This window comes from Phacochoerus africanus, chromosome 6 (genome assembly GCF_016906955.1).
Source record: "Phacochoerus africanus isolate WHEZ1 chromosome 6, ROS_Pafr_v1, whole genome shotgun sequence".
In the NCBI taxonomy this organism is placed as follows: Eukaryota; Metazoa; Chordata; class Mammalia; order Artiodactyla; family Suidae; genus Phacochoerus; species Phacochoerus africanus.
In genome coordinates, this window is record NC_062549.1 from 50,495,229 (window position 1) to 50,518,777 (window position 23,549).

Below are 23,549 nucleotides of genomic sequence, written 5' to 3' on the forward strand. Positions count from 1 at the left end.
TATAAACTTTCTACAAACTTGCCTCATGGAACTGCTTTTGTTGACTCCCATCAATTCTGGAATATGATGTTCCCATTTTCATTTGTCTTCCAGCATTTTTTTTTTATTACCTCTTTGATAATTTTAGTGACCCATTGTTCAGTGTCATATTGTTTAAACTCCATGTGTTTGTTTTGCACTTTTAAAAATTGTAGCTGAGGAATTCCCTTTATGGCTCAGTGGGTTAAGAACCTGACATAGTGTTCGTGAGGGTTCAATCCCTGGCCTCACTCAGTGAGTTAATGATCCAGTGTTACTTCAAGCTGCAGTATAGATCACAACATTGCCACAGCTGCGGTGCAGGCCAGCAGCTGCAGCTCCAATTCAACCCCTAGCCCTATGCTATAGGTGTGGCCCTAAAAAGGAAAAAAAAAATGTAGTTGATTTCTAGTCTCATACTGTTATGGTCAGAAATGACATTTGACATGATTTCAGTCTTCTTCAAATTATCAAGATTTGTTTTATGGTCTAATGTGTTCTATCTGGGAGAATATTCCATGTGCACTGGAAAAGAATATGTATTTTTCTGTTTTTGATGGAATGTTCTATATATTTCTATTAAATCTTCTAGTCTAATATATCATTCAAGGACAGTCTTTCCTTATTGATTTTTTTGGTCTGGATAATCTTTCCATTGATATGTTTGATGATAAAGTCCCCTACTATTATTGTACCCCCTACTATTATTGTAGTATATATATATATATATATATATATATCTTTTGAATTAATGTATTTTTTAAGATTTTATTTTTCTAATATAGTTGATTTACAATGTTCTGTCAATTTCTATTATACAGCAAAGTGAGCCAATCATATATATATATATGTGTGTGTGTGTGTGTATACACATACACATTATTTTTCTCACATTATCCTCCACATGTTCCATCGAAGTGACTAGATATAGTTCCCTCTGCTATACAGCCAGATCTCATTGCTTATCCACTCCAACTTATATGGTTCTTAATAGTCACTTTACATTTAGGTGCCCTTACAGTGGGTGCACTAGTACTTAAAAGGGTTATGTCCTCTGGTTGGCTCGATCCCTTTATTATTATGCAATGTCCTTCTTTGTTTCTTGTTGTAGTCTGTGTTTTAATGCATATTTTATCTGATATAAGTATTGCTATCCTGACTTTCTTTTTGTTTCTATTTGCGTGTAATACTTTTTTTTCCATCCCCTCACTTTTAGCCTGCGTGTCTTTGGATCTGAAATAAGTATCTTATGGGCAGCATATAGATGAGTCTTTTTTTTTTTTAACCCATTCAGCCATTCTAAGTATTTGATCAAGTCACTTAGTCCATTTATATTTGAAGTAATTATTGATAGGTACATACTTATTGCCATTTTTATTAATTGTTTTCTAGTTATTTTGTGGCTCTTTTTAAAAAAAAAAATTTATAGCTGCCCATATAGCATATGGAAGTTCCCAGGCTAGGGACTGAATCTGAGCCATAGCTGCAATCTATGCCACAGCTATGGTACTGCTGGATCCTTTAACTCACTGTGCCAGGCCAAGGATTAAACCCATACTTCCTCAGCAACTCAACTCAATGAATATTCTTTTTTTTTTTTTTAAATCTTTGGTCCTTTTTAAGGCCACACCCGCAGCATATGGAAGTTCCCAGGCTAGGGGTCTAATTGGAGCTGTTGCCGCCAGCCTACGCCACAGCCACAGCAATGCCAGATTCTAGCTGCATCTGTGACCTACACCACAGCTCACAGCAACATCAGATCCTTAACCAACTGAGCAAGGCCAGGGATCGAACCCACAACCTCACAGTTCCTAGTCGGATTCATTTCCATTGCACCATGATGGGAACTCCCCAGTGAATATTCTTAACCCACAATGCCATGGTGGGTACTTCTGTTTTGTAGTTCTTTTTCTTTCTTTTTTGCTCTCTTCCTTTGTGATTTGATAACTAATTTAGAGTTATGTTTGAATTTCTTTCTCTTTTCTGTGTATGTATCTACAGATTTTTGGTTTGTGGTTACTATGAAATTTATATATAATTTTATATATATATATATTCATATATGTGTGTGTGATTATTTGAAGCTGATAATCTCTTAAATTCAGCTGATAGTTCTTAAATCAGGTGATAGTCTTATTAGAACCTTGTACATAAGTGGTTACTTTTACTGCTTTTCAAATGGTATTTTTCCTTTTTCTTTCTTTTCTCCTTCTGGCACTCCTGTAATATAAATGTTAGTACACTTGATATTATCTCAGTATTTTTTTGTTTTTGTTGTTGGGTTTTTTTTGGTTTGTTTGCATTTTAGGGCTACACCTGTGACACGGATTTTGCCAGGCTAGGGGTCCAATCAGAGCTGCAGCTGCCAGCCTGAACTACAGCCACAGCAACATGGGATCCTACTCACATCTGCCAGCTACACCATAGCCCAGAGCAACACCGGATCCCTGACCCACTGAGCAAGGCCAGGGACTAAACCTGCATCCTCATGGATACTAGTAGGATTTGTTTCCTCTGCACCACAACAGGAACTCCTCAAAGTTTTCTTAGGTAGCATTCATTTTTTTTAAATTCTTTTCCTTTTTTTCTGTTTAGCTGGGGTGATGTTACTACTCTGTCTTCCAGATCACTGATCCATTCTTCTATATCATCTAATCTACTATTGATTCCTTTGAGTGTATTTTTAATTTCAGTTACTATATTTTTCATCTCTTGTTCTTCTTATATTTTTATCTTTGTTGAAATTCTGTGCCATCTATTCTTCTCTCAAATTCAATGAGTATCTTTATGATTATTATCTTAAACTCTCCTTCAGGTAAATTACTCATCTATATTTCATTTGTTTTTTTTTCTAAGGTTTTGTCTTATTCCTTATTTGGGGACATATTCCTTTGTCTCTTCATTTTGCCTAATTCTCTGTGTTTATTTCTTTTTTGTTTGTTTGTTTGTTTTTACCTTTTTTTAATTTTTTTTATTACTCAAATGAATTTATCACATCTGTAGTTGTATAATGATCATAACAATCTGATTTCACAGGATTTCCATCCCACAGCTCTTATTTCTATGTATTAAGTAATTGAGTTACAATTCTCAATCTTGGAGAAGAGACCTTATGTTGGAGACACCTTCTGTGACCCAGCAACACACTCCCCTCTGGTCACCAAAGATGGGTGACCAAATAGGGGTGCCCCTTTGTGGGCTGTGTGCTCTCCTCTCCTCTTGTTGTAGTAGGTCTGACTCCTGTGGGCACACTGGTAAGCAAGGCTCTCCCCATTCACTTGACTGCAAGGAATTTCCTCATGCAGTGACTGTGACCTACTGGCAAGTGGAGGTGAGTCCCCACATGCCTGGCTACTTATGCTAGGGGACGCCAAGGGACCTGCCAGTGGCTGCAGCAAGATACCCTCATGACTTGCAGCATAGTAAAGGAGACAATGGATCTGGTGCCAGTCCACTGGTAGGCAGGTAAGCCACTGGTGCTATAGGCTAGAGGGAAGATTCCTAAATGGCGCTTTTTAGCACCAGTGTCCACAGAGTGCAATAAGCTCCCCAAAACGGCTGCAGCCAGCATCTCCATTCCCAGGAGAGTCCCAGTTGCCTCCTGCCTCTCTAGGAGGCTCTTCAAGATCAACAAGCAGATCTGAACCAGGCTCCTCTTAAACTATTGTCTCTGTGCTAGGACGTGTAGTGTGTGAGATTTCATAGACACTCTTTTAGAGCAGAATCTTTGTTTTTTGTTGCCTTCTGGCTCTCCCAAACATAAGCCCTGCTGGTTTTCAAAGCCTGACAATCTAGGGGTTCACCTCCCAAATATAGGACCACTGGGATGAGGAGCCAAATTCCCTCACTACTTGGGGAGAACCTCTGTGATTGTGATATTCCTCCCATTTGTGATTAATTGGCCCAGGGGTGTGGGTCCTGACAGCGCCATGTCTCCACCCATCCTACACTCCTTGCTGTGATCCCTTCTTTATATCTTTGGTTGTAAAAAAAAAAAAAAAATCGTTAGTCTTCAGGTCTTTCTCATGGATGGGGGCTCTGTAAATAGTTGTAATTTGTGTGTGCCTGTGAAAGGAGGTGAATTCAGGGTCTTCCTACTCCTCCATCTTGACCACCTCTTTCCCGAAATGTGTATATCATTTGCCTAATTCTTATGTATTATTAAGACAGAAATAGCAGGTTTTAATGACTTTAACCAACTGAAATTTTTTAACGAGTTAAGCCACTGAAATGTGAATTAATTCTTAATTAGGCATTAGGAAGAATCTAGCAAAGTTTGCAAAAGCCAAAAGTTATTCAAGAAGAATTTATTACTGGAAAGAAATACTACTTTCAAATGAGTTTAGGAACTAATGAATGGAAATCTAAAATATTATTTAGCTAACAAAGGCAGATTCTAAGTGCTTTTCTTACAAAATATTTTTAAGACAAATGAGGAGAAAAATGACAAAATTTGATGACATTACACTTTTCCCCAACCAATTTTCTTAAAAACTACCAATGAAATCTTACTTGCTAAATTTCAAGTCTTCTTTTATTGCCCGTATTACTCACTTTCTGTGAGTATAAAACACTACTGACTTCCTTTTTCGAACCCTTAGCTTCCCTAACTTTTGTGACATTTTTCTTTCTCAGCTCTACCTCCATAATAGCTATTTCTCAGGTCTTTTACTTAGGACACTCCTTAAATGTCAGCAAATTCCAAGGTTATGACTTCCCAATCCCTGCTTGTTCTGTGCAATTTCCACCATCTCCTCTAGACAGGTGATTCCTTGTTCAACACATCCAGTTCTGTCTCCCCTACTGTCTTCCAGACCCAAATTCTCTACTGCCTGATATACTGAATGTATTTTAAAGACCTTAATTCTTCATTCACACCTCAAGTTTAACATATACTAAATTTAATGTATTTATATTTATCTTACAACTTATGATTCCATCTGTGCTGCCCATGTGGTATCATAGTCATCCAGTTTGTTAGTCCTGCTAGTTTCCTAGGGCTGCCATAACAAATTACCACAAATTGAGGGGCTTAAAACAACAGAAATTTTCTCTCACAATTCTAGAGGCTAGAAGCCTGGAATCGAGGTATTGGCAAGGATGGCCCTTCTGGAAGTTCTGAGGGAGAATTTGTTCCATGTCTTCCCCTTAGCTTCTGGTCATTACTAGCAATCATTTGTATTTCTTGGCTTGTACATGTGTCACCCCAGTATCTGCCTCTGTTGACACATGGCATTCTCCCAGTGTGACTCTTCTGTGTTTTCACCTGGCCGTCTCACAAGAACTCTAGTCATTAGATGAAAGGTCCACCTTACTCCAGTATGACCTCATCTTAAATAGTTACATCTGTAAAGATCCTGTTTCCAAATACAGTCACATTCTGAGTTTACTCTGGCAGAAAGCTATTCAATGTGTACATGAAAACTTTCCTAGAGTTCAAATAAATACCAATTTAAAAGAATCAATTCAAAATCTACACTTTACCTATGTACTCTTTCTTGTTTTGTTTTTTCATTTTTTTAATTTTTTATTTCCCCAATACATTATTTTTTTCTACTGTACAGCATGGTGAACCAGTTACACATACATGTATACATTCTTTTTTCTCACACTATCATGCTCCATTATAAGTGACTAGACATAGTTCCCAGTGCTACTGATATTCCTGAGTACACCTGCAGACCATTCCTTTCACACTGGCTTTCCTATCACTTTACAAAAGAAAGGTCTATTTAACCCATCTCAATATTACTGTGATACATTGCCCTGGAAAGCAAAATTTTCTGCAATTCCAGACACAGGGTCAATTGTTGATTATATAACTTTTTTTTTTCTGCCTATATCTCTGATTGGACTCCAGTCATTAGACTTTAGAAAGTGAGGAATACTGCTATAATTCTCTTACTGGGTATCAACTGTTTTTAAAGAAGAGTTTCCTCTCTATCAAAAAAATAAATAAATTGTACTTAACAATAACCAATTCTTTATTCTTCCATAGGTACATATAAAATTTTAAAAATATTACCCATCTCAATCAGAGATGACTACCAATAAAACTTTCCATTCATGGTTGTTTACCAAAATTTATAAAATATGTTTACTCTTTCCCAAATCTTCATCAAGAAATTGTGAGAAATAATTCTTTTAAAATTATACAATTAAGAGTTCCCATTGTGGCCCAGTGAGTGAAGAACCTGACATAGTGTCCATGAGAATGCAGGTTCAATCCCTGGCCTCATTTAGTGGGTTAAGGATCTGGCACTGCCACAGGCTATGACATAGGTCACAGATGTGGCTTGGGTCTGGCTTGCCATGCCTGTGGTATAGGCTGGCAGCTGCAGCTCTGATTTGATCCCTAGCCTGGAAACTTCCATATGCCACAATTATTGTCTTAAACGGAAATAAATATAATTAATAATATAAACTAGAATTATCAAATATAGTTCAAATGTAGCATTATTATGTAAAGCATATCCATTGGTTCCCTCTTATAATTCCACTCACGTCTTTGTTTATTCTATGAAATATACATTTTTTCATCTCCATTTAACTTTTTCTTTCATTCACAAAATTACCTAAGGAGAAATACACTCATGGCTTCTGTAAGTGTTTAGGTGGGAAAGAAAACAGGCAAGGATTACTGTAGAAAAGAGCTGGGGGAAAAAAAGGCTATAATAGATTGACATATTAATGCTCAGCTAATACAAAAGAGAAGTACATAGTAGTTAAAGTACAGCTATGGTTTAGAAATGCTGACATGCTTTCTAATATAATTTTCAGTATTTTAACTATGAGGTATATTTGTATAGTACAAACTTGTGTTAAGTGGCAGTTATATGGACAACAGGGCTTATAGATAATTCAAGAAAGGAAAACATTCTCCTTAGGTCTTAGGGCTTGAATTAGACATTTTGATAGTTTGACTATCTGACTTTACAGTTAATGATCCACCAACACTCAACTTTATTTTTTATAGATATTTTAGTGTATTGAGACACATCAAATAAGGTCCAAAAAAAGGTTGGAAGTAGTGGGTGTGTTTATTTAATAAGCATTTATTTGAAAATTTGCATTGTCCTAGATCTCGTGGAATATAAAGAAAATATACCATTCTTGACCTTGAGAATGTCAGTTGATGATTATGTCATATACTAACATTGCTTTAAATATCCAATATGCACTGAATCATCAAGATCTTGTTGCCAAAACTGTATATCTGAATTCTTCATGGGTATCACAAACAAGGTCTTATTACAAGAGGTCCTATAAATACATGAATTGAACACACACACACAATGTATGTCCACACAACTCATTTTTTTCACTACATACAACCATTTCATTTCTAAATTCCAATTTATATTAATGTTTTCATGGATCTAGTCTCTTGCAATAGTTATCTTAGTGAATATAGTCTCTTGTACAAATTATTCTTGATTCTTTATTTGGATTTATCCAAAAAGTTCAAATTCTTTGATCTGCCTCTAAAATACTTCTTTAGTCACTCTCTTTTTTCCTCATCAACTCTAACCTATTAACTTCCTTCCTCGCCTCCATGCATTTACCCTGCTCCTCTTCAACTCTCCCATGTTGTTACTTTTCCAAAACGTCTATCTCCTTATACTCCTCATTTGCCTAATATTCTCCACAGGTTCCCATCAGCTTTCAGGTTAATGTTTAAACTCCTAAGCAGATCATAAGGAACCATCAAAAGCTGACCTCACTCACCTGTCCAGACAGAACCCCCATCACTCCTGTCACCCCACCACCACCTGGCCCCCTCCACAGGCACACTTTCTTCCAGTCAAACCAAAATACTTGCTGAACACGTCATGATTTTTTTTTTCACATCTTTGAACATACTGTCCTCAAGATCTGGAAGTTCCTTCTTTCATTTTTCTGTCAAAGTCCTTCTAATCCTTTTGAACTAAGGATTCTTTCTCTGTGAAGCCTCTCCTTAATACTGCAGGCCAAATTCAGTGTAAGCATGGCATTTTGTACATATTTTTAATTACTTATTATTAGCTACTTGTTTACCTCCTTGCCTCCTCCATTAAACTGTGAACCTCCATAGGAATAGCCTCTGTCTACATCATCTTTCTATTTCTGATACATAATGTAGAAACTCAATAACTGTTTGATATATAAATAAACTTCTAGGCATGTTAAGATTTTTAAGCAGAAATTTGTTAAATGATATAAATGGGATTTCTTAATCAGAAAAAAAAAGTTTTACTGATTTTGTGTACCTAATGCCCTCTTATTTCTGTATTGTTTAATATGTATCAGATTTGCTTCCATTGACACTCCATCTTCACCATCCTTGAATTGTTTATAAAGGTCTTAGTGGGACACACCTGAAGAACCTTGATGCATATAAATTATATGATGATAATTAGAAGAGGAGGGAGAAAGACATCAGTAGTCTGGGAATTTGTAAACAATCAGATATGATGTGTTTGTGATTCATGTGGAAAATGGAGATTAAAGGAGAAGGGTTCATATTAATGTCCCATTTAAATGGAATCCACTGGTTACCAGTGCCAATGTGAACCCCATGGGTTCCAGTCTGGAAGTGAGATGGAAAGAGCAGCTATGGATGTGAGAAGATGAGACTGGTTAGAACCTATAAGGGCCCATGTAGACCCAGTTTCAGACCTCAAAAGAAAGGCAGGGAGTGAGGAAAATCTGTAGGGAAACCTAGATCATTATGAAATATACTGGTTTATATGTTATACTGTGTTTGTATGTTTTCTTAGAGAAAAGAAATTCATTAAAACATATGAGATAAATTAGTTTTCTACAACTAATTATAAATTTCTATGACAAATTATCACAAACTTACAGACCTAAAACCACATTCATTTATTAGCTCACATTTCCTTAGATCAGAATTCTCATGTGCTTGGTTGGGTTTTATGCTTAAGGTCTTACAGAGATTAAACCAAGGTGTCATCCAGGCCTGGCTGAGTTCTTACCTGGAATCACTGAAGAAGAATCTACTTCAAAACTTACTCAAATTATTGGCAGAATGTGGTTTCTTATGGCTGTAGGACTGAGGTCCTTGTGTCCTTGCTATCAATGCACCAGGGATCAATCTCAGCTCCTAGAGGCCTCATACAATTCTTATCAGGGGGCCTCTTTCTCCTTCAAAGCCAAAAATGGGGAATTAATTTCAGGTAAAATTCCTTTTTGCTTCAAATCTCTGACTTTCTGTTCTGTCACCAGCTGGAAAAACTCTCTGCTTGTTTTTAAAGGGCTCATTTGATGATATCAGACCCACCTATATAATTCCCTTATCATAAAAGTCAACTCAGTCACATAACACTATTAATTATGTGAGTAAAATCTATAATAATCATTGTCCCTGGGTTATGCAGAACATATACACCAAAAACCCACATTAATGGCATTGCCTACCATGACACTTACAACTTTTTGTCTTCCGAGGATACGATCTAATGGCAGAGTTATAGTCATCAAGATTCAATATGTCCAAGAACAGTTATTTGGTACTTGTGGATTCTATTTTTTTTTTCTTTTTAGGGCAACACCTGCAGCATATGGAAGTTCTCAGGCTGGAGGTCAAATCGGAGCTGCAGCTACTGGCCTATGCCACAGCCACAGCAACATGGGATCTGAAACACATCTGTGTCCTACACCACAGTTGAAGGCAAAGCCAGATCCCCGACCCAATGAACAAGGCCAGGTATCGAACTTGTATCCTTATAGATATTAGTTGGGTTCATTTCCACTGTGCCACAACAGGCACTCCAGGATTCTAATTTTTCAATGGCAAATCTGTATTGCATAGGCACTATTTCCAGCAAACGTAATTCTTGAGTTGTTCTTTTCCATTGTGGAAAGGAGCACTTAATAATGTTGGGTATATAAGGAAAGTGAAGATAACCCCTTCCTTGTGTGTATCTCCTCATGGCCAACTCTGTCATCATTCTTTTTTCTCCTTTCATCCAAAAAGCAAACCGCTTGAAGCCCCAGTTATTAATGAGTATGCCGATGCCCAACTACACAATCTGGTGAGAAGACTGCGTCAGAGAACAGATTTCTACAAGAGAAAGTTGGTGGAAGGTGAACTGTCCTCACCTGAAGCCAGCCCCAAAACTGGTGAGCAGTGTTACCTCAAAGTACTGGAAAGGAGGAGGTTATGAGTGAACATGTATTCTGCAAATGTTTTAGTTCAGGTTCCCCTAAAAGCAGACTCCAAGACAAAGATTTAGCTACAAATATTTTATGTTAATAATGATCCAGGAAAGTGAGAGTGGTAAGAGAGATAGAGAAGGGATTTAAGACAATAAAAATATGCTAATGACAGAGTTACTGCTGTGGGCCACTGGGATTTGATTCAGCTGAAATGTATGTGGATGACACCTAAGAATTATCCTGATAGAGGAAGATGGGGTAGCAATCCACTAAGTCCTGCCCTTCAATGGCTAAGGGTTGCTGCTGGGACATGTACCTAATACTCCAGCACTCCACAAACCAGGTGGGAGAAAATCTCCAGAGAGAAAGACGCAGATCCCTCTGCACATGACCTCCGGTCCATGGTATAATGTGCAGGCCAATGACAATATCTGCTCTAGCAAGTTTTATTGCAAATATTAATTAATAATACCTACACTATACAAAGCACTTCTTTTTAAGCTTTTTTTTCAGGGTCACACTGGAGGCATATGGAAGTTTCGAGGTTAGGGGTCACATCAGAGCTGTAACTGCTGGCTTACACCACAGCCACAACAATGCCAGATCTGAGCCATGTCTGTGATCCACACCAGAGGTCATGGCAACTTTGGATCCTTAACCCACTGAGCGAGGCCCGGGGTGGAACCTGTATCTTCATGGATACTAGTTGGATTCACTACCGCTGAGCCATGATGGGAACTCCCTACAAAGCATTTATAATAAAAATACAAGAACACTACCTAAGTATACAACAGAACAAAGGACATCAATGAGCTAATCACATAAGGGGAGAGACAATTATCAGTCTCTAATAATTATAGAAATGCATTTATGAAAAATTAGTAAATACAACAGAAAGTAAAAGTGATATGTCATATATAGAGATATATAGTATATATACCAAGATTACATCTATATAAAACATTTATATATGTATAGACAAAGTAGAGGAGAAAGTTTGGTTGTTTAATAAAAGATAAATAAAAATAAAATTGTTAATTACATGGAATGGTGTTGAGAGTTTCCTTATAATTCTTTAGAAAGGAAATTGGCTTCTCAAAATAAACTACGTATTGTATACTAGTTTCTTTTTAAAGAGAGAGTCTAAAATATAGTCACCATAGTTTGATAAAGATTTGAATTATTTGAAAGCAATATTTTGAGCTTTACTTACCCATAACTAGAAAGATATATATGCAGCTAAAGATACATGAAACTAAAACCTGTGGGAGGGTATAATTTGTAATTTCTCTGTTCAGTGTAAATCCAAAGCCTTATTTCTGCTCCATGTACGTGGGAATGAAGCTCGGTATTTAAAACATTCCTTTCGTGATAACCTTTGGGACACTTAATTAGTGAGATTGAAATCTGCTATTTATATCCAAATTTCATTGTTTTCATTATCTGGATATTCTCATAAATGACAATATATTAAATGTCATGAAATGCCTCATTTGCCTGCATTGAAAGGGAAAGAAGTTTCTGGAATGTTTTGACTCCAAGAAATCCAAGTTTTTTCTTCACTATGCTAACCTAACCTCTTAAAAATGTTTTCCTCGCTTTTTTCCTAAAAAGCAAAGCCCACAGTTGTATCATCAACACAAGAAAGCAGTGCTAAGCTAAAAGAAGAACCTTACCAGAAGGTGCCTCTGACAGAGTACCTAAAGCGAATTAGACTTCCACAAAGCATTGACTCCTACACAGGTACCATCAAATGGTGGACCGTCTCAGTGGGAGGGCTGGCGATTACCAGGAACCTCTGAAACCCAAAGTCAAAAAGAGCTTCCATTTTCCCTGCCCGCATTCTCTCTAGAAAGCAGAATTTAAACTGTATTGCTACAATGAATCATTTTCCCCTTTCTGGTGAAAATAGATTAAATATTCCTGTCTGTTTTTATAAGACAGTCCAGGGCTTGTCTGTACATAATTACTTTTGAAAAAAGTCCCAAAGCATTCAGCAGTATGTTCACTGACAAACCCACCCCTCAAAAAAGAAAAATTTTGATAAAATATCTATCTTCTAACATATGGCTTCGCATTGTTAATTAATTTCATTGAACAAATCCCTTCCCACGGCCTTCCTTGGGTATAGGAAAGCCACGTGTGCAGAGTCAGGGGCTGCTTTCACCAGCTAATTCTTCCCCTCCTCACTTCAGTCACATCCCTGCAGGCAGGCTGGAGCCTTTGGCTCACTGGTACTGGGTGGCCCTGCAGGGTAACTACCCACCAGCAGAAAGCCCTCTGAGGAAGTTCTCCCGGACACGGTACCTCCGACTTTTCCTGGGTTCCCCTTTCCTGATCCAACTAGTGTAGTTACTCTTGGGGACAGATTGAGTGGGCACATCTCTAGGAGAAAGAAAAGCTGATAAGATCACTGAACATCCCTTGCAAATCCCGGTGCTTCTGCTCTAGGGGCAGAACCGTGCTGAATGTTTTCAATAAAACCTCTTAAACAAATTGTTTATCTCCAGGGGGAAGTGCCCCAACTTTACCAAACTAAGCAACAGAATTATTTTAAGGGTTTTTTTACCTGCCGCGGGATTACTTCAGTCGCTATTTTTCCAGATCGATTCTATCTTCTGTGGCTCTTGCTTGTCACCGTTGCTTATAATTGGAACTGCTGGCTTATACCGCTGCGCGTCGTCTTTCCATATCAAACACCAGACAACGTCCACTACTGGCTTATCACGGACATCATATGCGACATCATCTACATTTTTGATTTGTTATTAATCCAACCCAGACTCCAGTTTATGAGAGGAGGAGACATAATAGTAAGTAGGGCTTGGGAGAAATAAAAACTGACAAAGGAATATCAGACTGAACTACAAAAAAAAAAGCTTATGACATTGCTTTATTTAATGTCTGACTGGTAACAACATTGCTTTATTGTCTCACTGTCTGTATGTCTTTAACCACTGGAACCACCAGTATAATAATACTTGCAATAATAATAACAATAACACAACAGCCATTGACCACTCGCCATGTGCTGAGGACCATGAATTTCCTTGTGCTTCAGTTTCCTCCTTGTGCTTCAGTTTCCTCATCTTAAAAATGGGAAAAACAATAGCACCTTCATAGTATTGATGGGAAGACTGACTGACTTGATGTGTGTAAGGTGCCTGGAACTGTGTCTGGTGCCTATCTTCTTTTCACTCTTCACTTTCCAGATTCATCACACTCCATTCCTTATCATCAAATGCAGCAGTCTATCTCAGAAACATTCTTACCCTTAGAAGAAATTATCTTCTGAATTTATTCTTCCTGTTGAGGGAATTTCATAACCAATCCAATCAATCTAATACAGAAATAGAATATATTTCCACAAGCACTGTACCCAAATTTTATAGCCTCTTATACCGCTGCCCACAGGCCCTTCCCTAGCTAACTAGAATGATGCTTCCTTTCCAACTGATGGCCACTGTGATATCCTTGTCACAGCCCCAATGAGGGCCACACAGAATAAATCCTCCAAGGTCACAGTAGGAAGAGCATAGCATCCAACTGTATGGCACCTTGAATTCATATATGCTTTTAAAGAATAGAGGTAAATTCCTGAATACTTTATTTTGAATCTCCAGATGATTTTAAATTATCAGAAAGCTGAAAGGAGTCATTTGGCTTTTTTTGTCTTTAAAAAAGTATTATTTGTTAGGGAATGTCTCCTGTATTTGAAATCTTTTCTAGGAATAAATTCTAAAGGCAAAACTAAAACTATAGCAAAAATCTATTCAAATACTCATTGTGCAGACTTTAGAGTATTAGTTAACTCACCAGCATGATCCCCAGAGCTTTTACTAGCAGTTTGATGAATGATGATGATGATGTGCAAATAAGTAAAAAACACCCCCCCCCAAAAAAAGAGCACTAATTTTGACCTCCATTAGATGCACAAAGGGGGAGAAAATCAATGTTTGACAAATGGAAAATGACAAAATCAGTAAAGAAAGACTTTTATTTTCAATTTTCTAAAAGGCCTTTGTACACAATGGAGTGTTAAAACCAAGAAAAATAACTAATAAAAATACACTCAATGGGCCCTATTTAAAATACATTATCCCAAGCTACAAATACAGAGCAGGAACTAATTGCTTTGTTTGTTAAAATGTAATTTAATGGGTTCTTTAATTTAGAGTAGGTAGTTTTAGCCTTTTAAACTTGATTACATTTTGGTAAAAGGACTATTCAAGTTGAGTACCCAACCCGAAGACCTCACTACATTTAGCTATCTATATGACCTTGTTGGACAAAACATTCATTCATTCATTCAACAAATGTTTATTAAATACCTATAGTTGCCAGATATTCCAGGGCTGGAGGATAGAAATATTAATTCCCCAAGAGCTTGAGAGAAAACAGATACCAGACTAAGGTCCTGGAGGCCACAATAAAGGGAACTGGGAAGATTTACAAGTTTTCCATAGTGTTTATATGCAATATCTTTCTTCCAAAAATGGTACTGCACAGAGAACAGAATTTGACTCAAGGACCAACAAAAAAAAATCTATCTAAAATTTCCTTTATAGAGACCACGAAGAGAGCCGGAACTGACAGTGGAGGTTATTTAGATGTGAGACTTAAATGCACAGCACTTTGCTAAGCCTACCAATCACAAGGATCCATGGAAACACTCAGGGCCACCTAGTGTTTTAGTAACTATTTATAAACTGTGGTTACTATTTATAAATCTGGAGGAGATTAACCACTCCCTTCTCTGTGCTGTGCACACTTTACTAATTCTTCCATGGTTTTTTTTTTAAGTTTTATTGAAGCATAGTTGATTTATAATGTTGGGATAATCTGCTGCACGACAAAGTAATTCAGTCATACATATACACATATCCATTCTTTTCCAAATTCTTTTCCCATATAGCTTATCAGAATATTGATTAGAGTTCCCTGTGCTATACATCAGGTCCCCATATTGTTAAATAACAATTAAGCTCACAATAATGTAATAGAAACAAATATACCAGAGTCAAATTTCACCCCTGATATTTACTAATAGCAATGCTTTAGGAAAATAATTTACCCTTTCACTGAGTACTATCTTTTTCATCTATAAAATAGGACTAGTACCATCCACCTTATAAACTTATTGTAAGACTAAGTAAGACAATGTAAATACCTAGCCCAGGGTCTGGCTTCTAGAAGATGTGCTGTAAATTGCTGACTGAATCAAATGAATGAATGTCCACACACTAATCTCTTGTCTCCTATTTGTATATATATCTCACTTTCTTTTTTTCACTTTTTTATTAAATTATAGATGATTTACAATGTGCCAATTTCTGCTGTACACCAAAGTGACCCAGTTTTATATATATATATATATATATATACCCTTGCTTATGTAATCTTCCATCATGGTCTGTCCCAAGAGAGTGAATATAATTCCCTGTGCTATATAGTAGGACCTTGGTGCTTATCCATTCTAAATGTAATAGTTTGCATCTACTAATATCTCGCTTTCTTACCTGGTAATAAATTTCTTGAGAGTTTGGGCAGTGTTCAATTCATTTCCCTATTTTTCCCTGGAACTCAGAGGGTATACTTAGGAAATGTTTGAAGGAGTGAAGAATGGCAGTCTTAGTTCAAACACTTTCTTTCCTTGAATAACTGTTTAATCTACATGGTAGTTTTATATAATATTATTATTCCTGAAACATTTATATCTCTGTGAAATTTTGGAATTTCTATGAATTGCTTAAAGGAAGAGATAAGCAATAAATAAATATAATAATACTTTAGTTAGGAGTCTTCAGGAGTTCCCATTGTGGTTCAGTGGTTAACGAATCCAACTAGGAACGATGAGGTTGTGGGTTCGATCCCTGGCCTTTCTCAGTGGGTTAAGGTTGATCAGTGGCCGTCAGCTGTGGTGTAGATTGCAGACGTGGCTCGGATCCCAAGTTGCCGTGGCTCTGGCGTAGGCCAGCGGCTACAGCTCCGATTCGACCCCTAGCCTGGCAACCTCCATATGCCGTGGGAGCTGCCCTAGAAGTGGCAAAAAGACAAAAAAAAAAAAAAAAAAAGTCTTCAAAGACTATCTGTTGGAAAAATGCTTAAGTACAATTATCATACCCTTTCTAAAGTAAGCCTTTAAGAGAGAGAAAGAAAGAGTTAAATAGGGTTACAGGTTAAAAAAAAGTGCCTGGAAGTTCTGTTGTGACCCAGCAGGTAATGATCCTGAGTAGTATCCATGAGGGTGCCAGTTCAATCCCCAGCCTCTCAGTGGGTTAAGAATCTGGCATTGCCCTGAGCTGTGGTGTAGGTCATAGACTCAGCATGGATCCTTGCGTTGCTATGGCTGGGGCTAGGCCAGCCGCTGTAGCTCTGCTTAGACCCCTAGCCTGGGAACTTCCATATGCCACAGATTTGGCCCTAGAAAAGCAGAAGAAGAAAAGGAAAAAAAGTGCCTGGAGTTCCCTAGTGGCTCAGCAGGTTAAGAATCCAGAATTATCACTCCTATGGCTCTGGTTACTGCTGTAGCACAGGTTCAGTCCTTGGCCCCAGAACCTCTGCAGGCTATAGGGATGGCCAAAAATAAATAAATAAATAAATGCCTAATTGATACCAGTAAGTATGCTGATCCTCAGAAGGCTTAATGATGCCAAATTAATTTAGTGCACCAAAGAGGTTTTTTTGGGGGAGAGAGGGGGTTGTCTTTTTTTTTGGGGGGGGGGGGCTGCATCCACAGCATATGAAGGTTCCCAGACTAAGGGTCAAATGTGGAGCTGCTGGCCTGCACCACAACCATAGCAACACAGGATCCAAGCCACATCTGCAACCTACACCACAGCTTATGGCAACACTAGATCCTTAACCCACTGAGCAAGGCCAGGGATCAAACCTGCATCCTAATGGATGCTAGTCAGATTCATTAACCACTGAGCCACAACGGGAACTCCCTTTTTTTTTTCTTTTTTTTCTTACGGGAAATCGTTGGGTTTTGTGATATGAGTCGTAAAAAAGGTAAGCCCTTGGGGCTGGGTGATGCAGAGGAAATTGTATAAAGGATGGAACACCTGGTCCAAATTTTGAGGGATGAATTAAATTATCTGCACACCTTTGTCCCCATAAAAAAGTGAAAGATACGTCCCAAGTTCTGGGAACAAAATAGGTAAAGATATCAAAGTAAGAAACTGATGCACTGCTAAACAGACTAAGTGTGAGATGCTGCCAGAGGTAAGTGAAACAGAAAAAGGAGAGCCTTGTGTAGCATGAAAAGGAGCTTGGATTTTCTTCTTTAAGTCATTTGGAATCATAGGATTTGACATAAATAGGAATTATTAATGATCTAATCTAGAGAGATCATCTGGCTGCCATTGTAGAAATATTCAAAGAAAGCTAAGACAAAAGGAAAGGAAACCAATGCCCAAAAGAGAAAATAGGTATGAGAAAATTTTAGGAAGGAGAATCAGCAGAACTTGGTTGCTGATTAGATGAGGGCTGAGAGTGAATTGTCTAAGATTACTATCCAGTGTAGACGAAGGTGTTCCTGGGCTTCTCAGCAGAAGAAGGAACATGGTTAGGCTTGAGGGGAAATGGAGAATGATGATGAATTCAGCTTCATTGCAGGTTACATTTGAGGTGAGTAGAACTGCTAAGTGAGGAAGACAATAAGCATTTGCTGTACAGGTTAATAGCTCCAAAAAGTGATATTAAGGGGAGGTGAGGTTTGTAGTATCAACATGGTGATTTTGAAACTGTGAAAGTGGATGAACTTTCCCAGGAAGTAAATAGAAAGAGAAAAGAGAAGAGGGCTGAATCCTAGGAAATACAGGTTTTTTTAATGGCTAGCCTTATAATCCAAGGACACTGGAAAGTTGGAAATGAAGAAGTAAAGTAAGAATGTCATTACATATCCTTTGGAAAGAGAAAGTTTCAAGGACCAAATCATTCTCCAAAGTCAAATACGTCAAAAAATTTTTTTTTCATCTCTTCATTCCTTTATCTATTCATCCACTCAAATATTTTTGGGCTTTTAATATATACTAGTCATTAGTTATGTATAGTTAGTTGCTAAACGAAATCAAACCTGTCCTGAGATAGATTGCCATTTCATGGAGTAAACTTATTTTAAATAAATGGACGAAGAAATGTATGTGTAATTTTAAAACATGGTGAGTGCCATAAAAGAATGTTAGAATTATAAAGGACTTCCTGGGTGTGATCATGAGGAGGCCATTGTTGGCTTTCACACTGATAGCCTTGATGGAAGAAGGGAAGTGAGCAAAAGTCAAATTGCCACCAAATTTTCATGAATTGAGGAATAAATATGAGGGAAGGAGGTGGAGCAAAGCAAGGTAGGCAACTTTCTTGAGAAGCTTGAGTATGACAAACAATAGAGCAATGATAAAAAGGAAACAAAGCCATGGAAGATTTTGTGATTTAAGATATGGGAAGAAAGAGCATATTTATAGGCTAATGTTGGGAGGAACTAATAGAAAGAAGGAACTATAAATATTTTAAGTGAGAAAATGATTAATGAAATTGGCTAAAATTAATATGAAATATAAATATAACATATTTCAGGTGGAGTCAAATGAACTAAAGAAACACTACAGAAGTTCTAGAAAATTTCAGGTAGGTGACCTACAATTCTGAAATTGTTCAGATAATCCAATACCATTTTGACTTTAAGTCCCACCTGTAAATTTGTACTGAAAAAAATAATAATCTACTTTCAAAATTGTAGCCTTTGTAACAAAATTTATATAGACAAAGTTTTACTAGGCAAAGTTTTTGCTTCTCAAAATTACATGATATACTTCTTTAGATGTCCAAATGTGTAATTCAACATAGATAATTCAACATGTGAGTCTTTATTAGGCAGAACAAAATCTTAGTGCCCACATTTATATTCCTATTTAAACATCAATAGGAGTTCCCATCGTGGCTCAGCAGTTAATGAACTCAACTAGCATCCATGAGGATACAGGTTCGATCCCTGGCTCCACTCATTGGGTTAAGGATCTGGTGTTGCTGTGAGCTGCTGATGTAGGTTGCAGACACTCCTTGGATCCCATGTTGCTATGGCTGTGGTATAGGCCAGCAGCTACAGCTCCAATTCGACCCCTAGTCTGGGAACCTCCATATGCCACGGGTGCAGCCCTAGAAGACAAACACACACACACACACACATCAGTAGATGAGTATGGAGTGTACTTTGTCTTGTCCATACAGAATTCTAGACTCTAATTCATGTAGCACGATGATGTAGAAGTCCACAAAATTATTTCTACTCCTATTTCTTTCTTGTTGGTATAAGAAAAATAAAAAAAAGAAGCAATTATTTAGATAACATAGCAACTTTCTTCTCTCACATAACTGTATAATATTTTTCCATCGATATATGGTTTTTCTCAAACATAATTATTTACAAAGTACTTTATTATCTTTTATTTTTCCTCCTAACCCTAGACCGAAATTTGGAGGATTATCCAAGGTTACCCAATCTGTTTGAGTGACCTCCAACCTCCAATTTCAAGGACAACACTTAATTAGTGGCTCCAGATTTTGTTAAAAGTACAAATCTGGGTTACGTGCCAAATTGTCTCTATTGGCTATTTATGGAGATTAAAATTTCTTTCATTTTGTTTTTATCACCAACCAATTTTCTTTGTAAAATATTGCCACTTTCTTAGACATATTCATAAAAGATCTAAAATAATTTGATGAACACTACGAAGAGGATTAACTGTTTTGTAAGTGCAACAAAGCTTATTCCAAATGCTTAATCACTTTCTTGAATTTGAATAAGAGCAAATTAACTCGTATATTTAATTTCAGTTTATAAATGTTAACTTTTACATCTATTTAATTACAGTCATTTCTCCTTTTGAATTTCCTTAGTGCATCCTGCAATTCTTATAGCATTGTATTATAGTTATTTTTGTGCTTGGTTATTCCACCATTAGATTGTTGATTTCTTGAGCACAGAAACAATGTCTTACTCTTATTTCAACCCAACACGCTTTGAAAAGTTCCTTGCACAGAGTACAGTGTTAGTCAATGCTTAATTCAATTTTGTATAATTCAATAAGAAATAAATCCTCTCTATCTAGACAAATCCACCCTAGTGGATTAACATCAAACACAACTAATAACTGCATAGAAAAGCCAGATGCACAGTCAAGCAGTTGGATGCTGAAATAGCACCAGGCAAGTCAACAGTTCCATGCCCCTGCTTGCTTATTTATAAGACATTATTTTAGTAACTGTTCTGTACACCTCTCAATTTGTTATGAGGCTCAATATCTGTAGGATAACATCGATGAGGTTAGATTATATTATGCAATTTTTAGTCAATACTTTTAGTAAGTAATTTTTTTTATAATATCCAATGTGGTTTATTCAAACTGAAAGTCCCATTTCTTTTAAACAGCACTAAGCTTTGAAGTTCTAATACACAATTAATTGCCTCAACTTTCTATTTTATATGTATAGTCTTACAGAAAAGTCTTAACTGCTCTTAATTGTCTTAAATAAATTAAATGTTTTTTAATGCACCCTATTTTTCAAGATGAGATAAAAATTAATGGAAATGAATAATGATCTTACATAAAACAGTTTTTATTGTTATCACTACAGTCAGAAAAGTATGCAAGTGTGATGTCATCATTTCACAATTACTAAGGTAATAGAAAGCCAGAGTAATTTAAATAGATGACAAATTAAAAATATGTATCTTTAGCTCTAATAGTACTTCCAATATCTTCTACCATTAGGCCTATTGATTAATTGTAAATGGGACTGATTTCTTTCCTCTCTCTTAGCCTGCACAGTCTCTGATAGATATGTTCACAGCAGTTTATTGCTAGCAACGTGATCTAAAGTAGACAGCAGTAGAAAGAACTGAGGACTCTAGATGAACCACCAACAATATAATCAGCCCTGAACATTGAAGAATTGGCTAAAATATAAATATATATCATTACAATGAATGTCCAGTAGTTTCAAATAAAATCAAGAATAAGCTCAATTTTCAGCCCAAGAGTTCCATGCTTAAAACACTATTAAAATGTATTTTAACATTAGCGACTTTGCCATCTCTGAAATACATGTGACAGCTCAAAAAATCCAAGAAAATGAAGTGCCTAAGGCAAGATCAGTTGTATGACGTTGGAAAGGAAATTCATTGGAAATAGGCTACGAGATAGTGTTCTTGTTTTCATGGTATTAATACACTTTTCAAGAACACCATGCACATCTAACTAAAAGCAATTTCGTATTAAACAACAAATAATTCATGATGACTGGTCAGCTTTTACATACATTGGTATAAATCAATTCATGTTCAAAAAAGCATGTAAACACAACATAATTGTGAATGTGTTCTTCCAACAGTTGGATGTCGCATCAATAATGCCATTTGATGTTTTCTACCTCTTTTTTGGATTTAAACCAATATTTAGGATAAATAGGATGTTAAAGGTAAGATAGCTATATTTAATTGTCTTCTTATAATAATGGAAATCTTGAAGTATTACATTCTTAATTTTTCCCAAACTGTCCTCCATTTTTCTGCCCTCATCAGTGCTATAAATTTTAAAAACTGAATGAAGGAAAATCATTATTGCTTCTACTGGTAAAAGTTGCTCCTGCTTGTTTTGATTCTACCTCTCATAACAGGTATTTTTATAACAAGATAGGAATGCTTTTGTATTTCTAAATACAACTATAATTACAAATGAATATTTTATAATTCTATTCTTTTCCATTTGTTCTTTTTTTATTACATAGTCAGTGAATGCCCGGAATATTGGCTGTAAAAAGGAGAGTATTAGAGTAGATGACCTCTAAGTTAATTATCCAAAATTCTATAGTTATAGAAGTTCCCATCAGGCTCAGTGGCAACGAACCTGATGAGTATCCATGAGGATGAGGGTTCAATCCCCGTCCTTGTTCAGTGGGTTAAGTATCCAGCATCGCCTTGAGCTGTGGTATTGGTCACAGACATGGTTCAGATCCTGCATTGCTGTGGCTGGGGTGTAGGCCGGTGGCTGTAGCTACAGTTCAGCACCTAGCCTGGGAACTTCCCTATGCTGTGGGTGCAGTCCTAAAAAGATAAAAAATAAAATGAGATAAAACAACATTCAATATAAACACATTTTTGCATAATAAACCTATTTACATACTTGGATACAATTCAAATGTTCATCAAGAGGGACATTTAAAGAGATTGCAGTACATCTATACAACAAAATACTTTGTAACGTAAAAATAAAAAGTTTTCTATGAATTGATAAAGACCTCCAAGTTAAACTTCTAAGTTTAAAAAAAAAAAAAACTGGAGTGTTCCCACTGTGGTGAAGTGGGTTAAGAATCCCACTGCAGCAGCTCGAGTTGCTGAGGAGGCAATGGCTCAATGCAGGGCCCTGCACAATGGGTTAAATGATCCTGCATTGGTGCAGCTGTGGCATAGGTCATAGCTATGGCTTGGATTCAGTCCCTTGCCCAGGAACTTCCATATGCTGAAGGTGCAACCATAAAAAAAATATATATTTTTTAAATTACTGATCACTCTGAATATAACATATACTAATAAAGAAAAAGTATGAAATATTTTTTAAAAGCTAGTTACAAAACAGTTTATAGAACAATACTAATTTTTGTAACAAAAAGGGAAAAGTATTCTACTTCTCTGTATTGCATAAGCAGTGGAATACTACCAAAAAAATCTAATAAAAATGGTTAACCGAAGTGGGATGGGAGGCTGAAGGGACAATCAAATGGATAGGGGCAGGAATAGGAGAAAAGACTTTGAACCGTTGTTTTTGAACTATAGGAATGTATTATCTATTCAAAAAAGATTCTAAGACATAAATATTTTATAACTCGTAGCTTTATCAGGTACCTAAAATGAATCTGAGGAGAGTCAGGATGTGAAATTTTATATTGTCTTTAATACTCAATTTTATATTGTCTTTAATACTAGACAGCCTTCTTTAAGGGAATACCAAAGATTCTGTCAATTTAGGTGGTTATCTCTTTGACACCTCAGGAAGACAAGATGACATAACCTAGAAATGTGGGTGGGTCGTTACCCTCAGGATCCACCCACATCTCTAGGTCAGGATCCAACCACATCTCCAGGTTATATCATCTCAGGGCTACATACTTTGTTAAACTTTACATTCATTATTTCATTTATTCCTCCAAACAGCCTCATTTTAGAGATGAGGAAAATGAGAATTAGCAGGTTAAAAAAAAAAAAAATCTGTCTAGACACGCTGCTGGCGAGTGGCAGTATCTGGATTCTATCACATAATTTTCTGATTCCTAATGCTTTACCATATTCAGTGGGCAAATAACTCCAGGCCAAA

The 23,549-nt window shown here is 36.7% G+C and overlaps 1 protein-coding gene across 1 annotated transcript in view; it reads left to right on the top strand.

Moving 5' to 3' along the window:
- CNGB3 (cyclic nucleotide gated channel subunit beta 3) overlaps positions 1–23,549 on the top strand; it is a 151,261-nt gene that overhangs the window by 64,842 nt on the left and 62,870 nt on the right. The window contains exons 4-8 of the mRNA XM_047782944.1: positions 9,998–10,143; positions 11,794–11,922; positions 12,784–12,992; positions 18,757–18,807; positions 21,571–21,657. Of these exons, the coding sequence (XP_047638900.1) occupies positions 9,998–10,143; positions 11,794–11,922; positions 12,784–12,992; positions 18,757–18,807; positions 21,571–21,657 (622 nt within the window). The remainder of the gene's footprint in view (positions 1–9,997; positions 10,144–11,793; positions 11,923–12,783; positions 12,993–18,756; positions 18,808–21,570; positions 21,658–23,549) is intronic.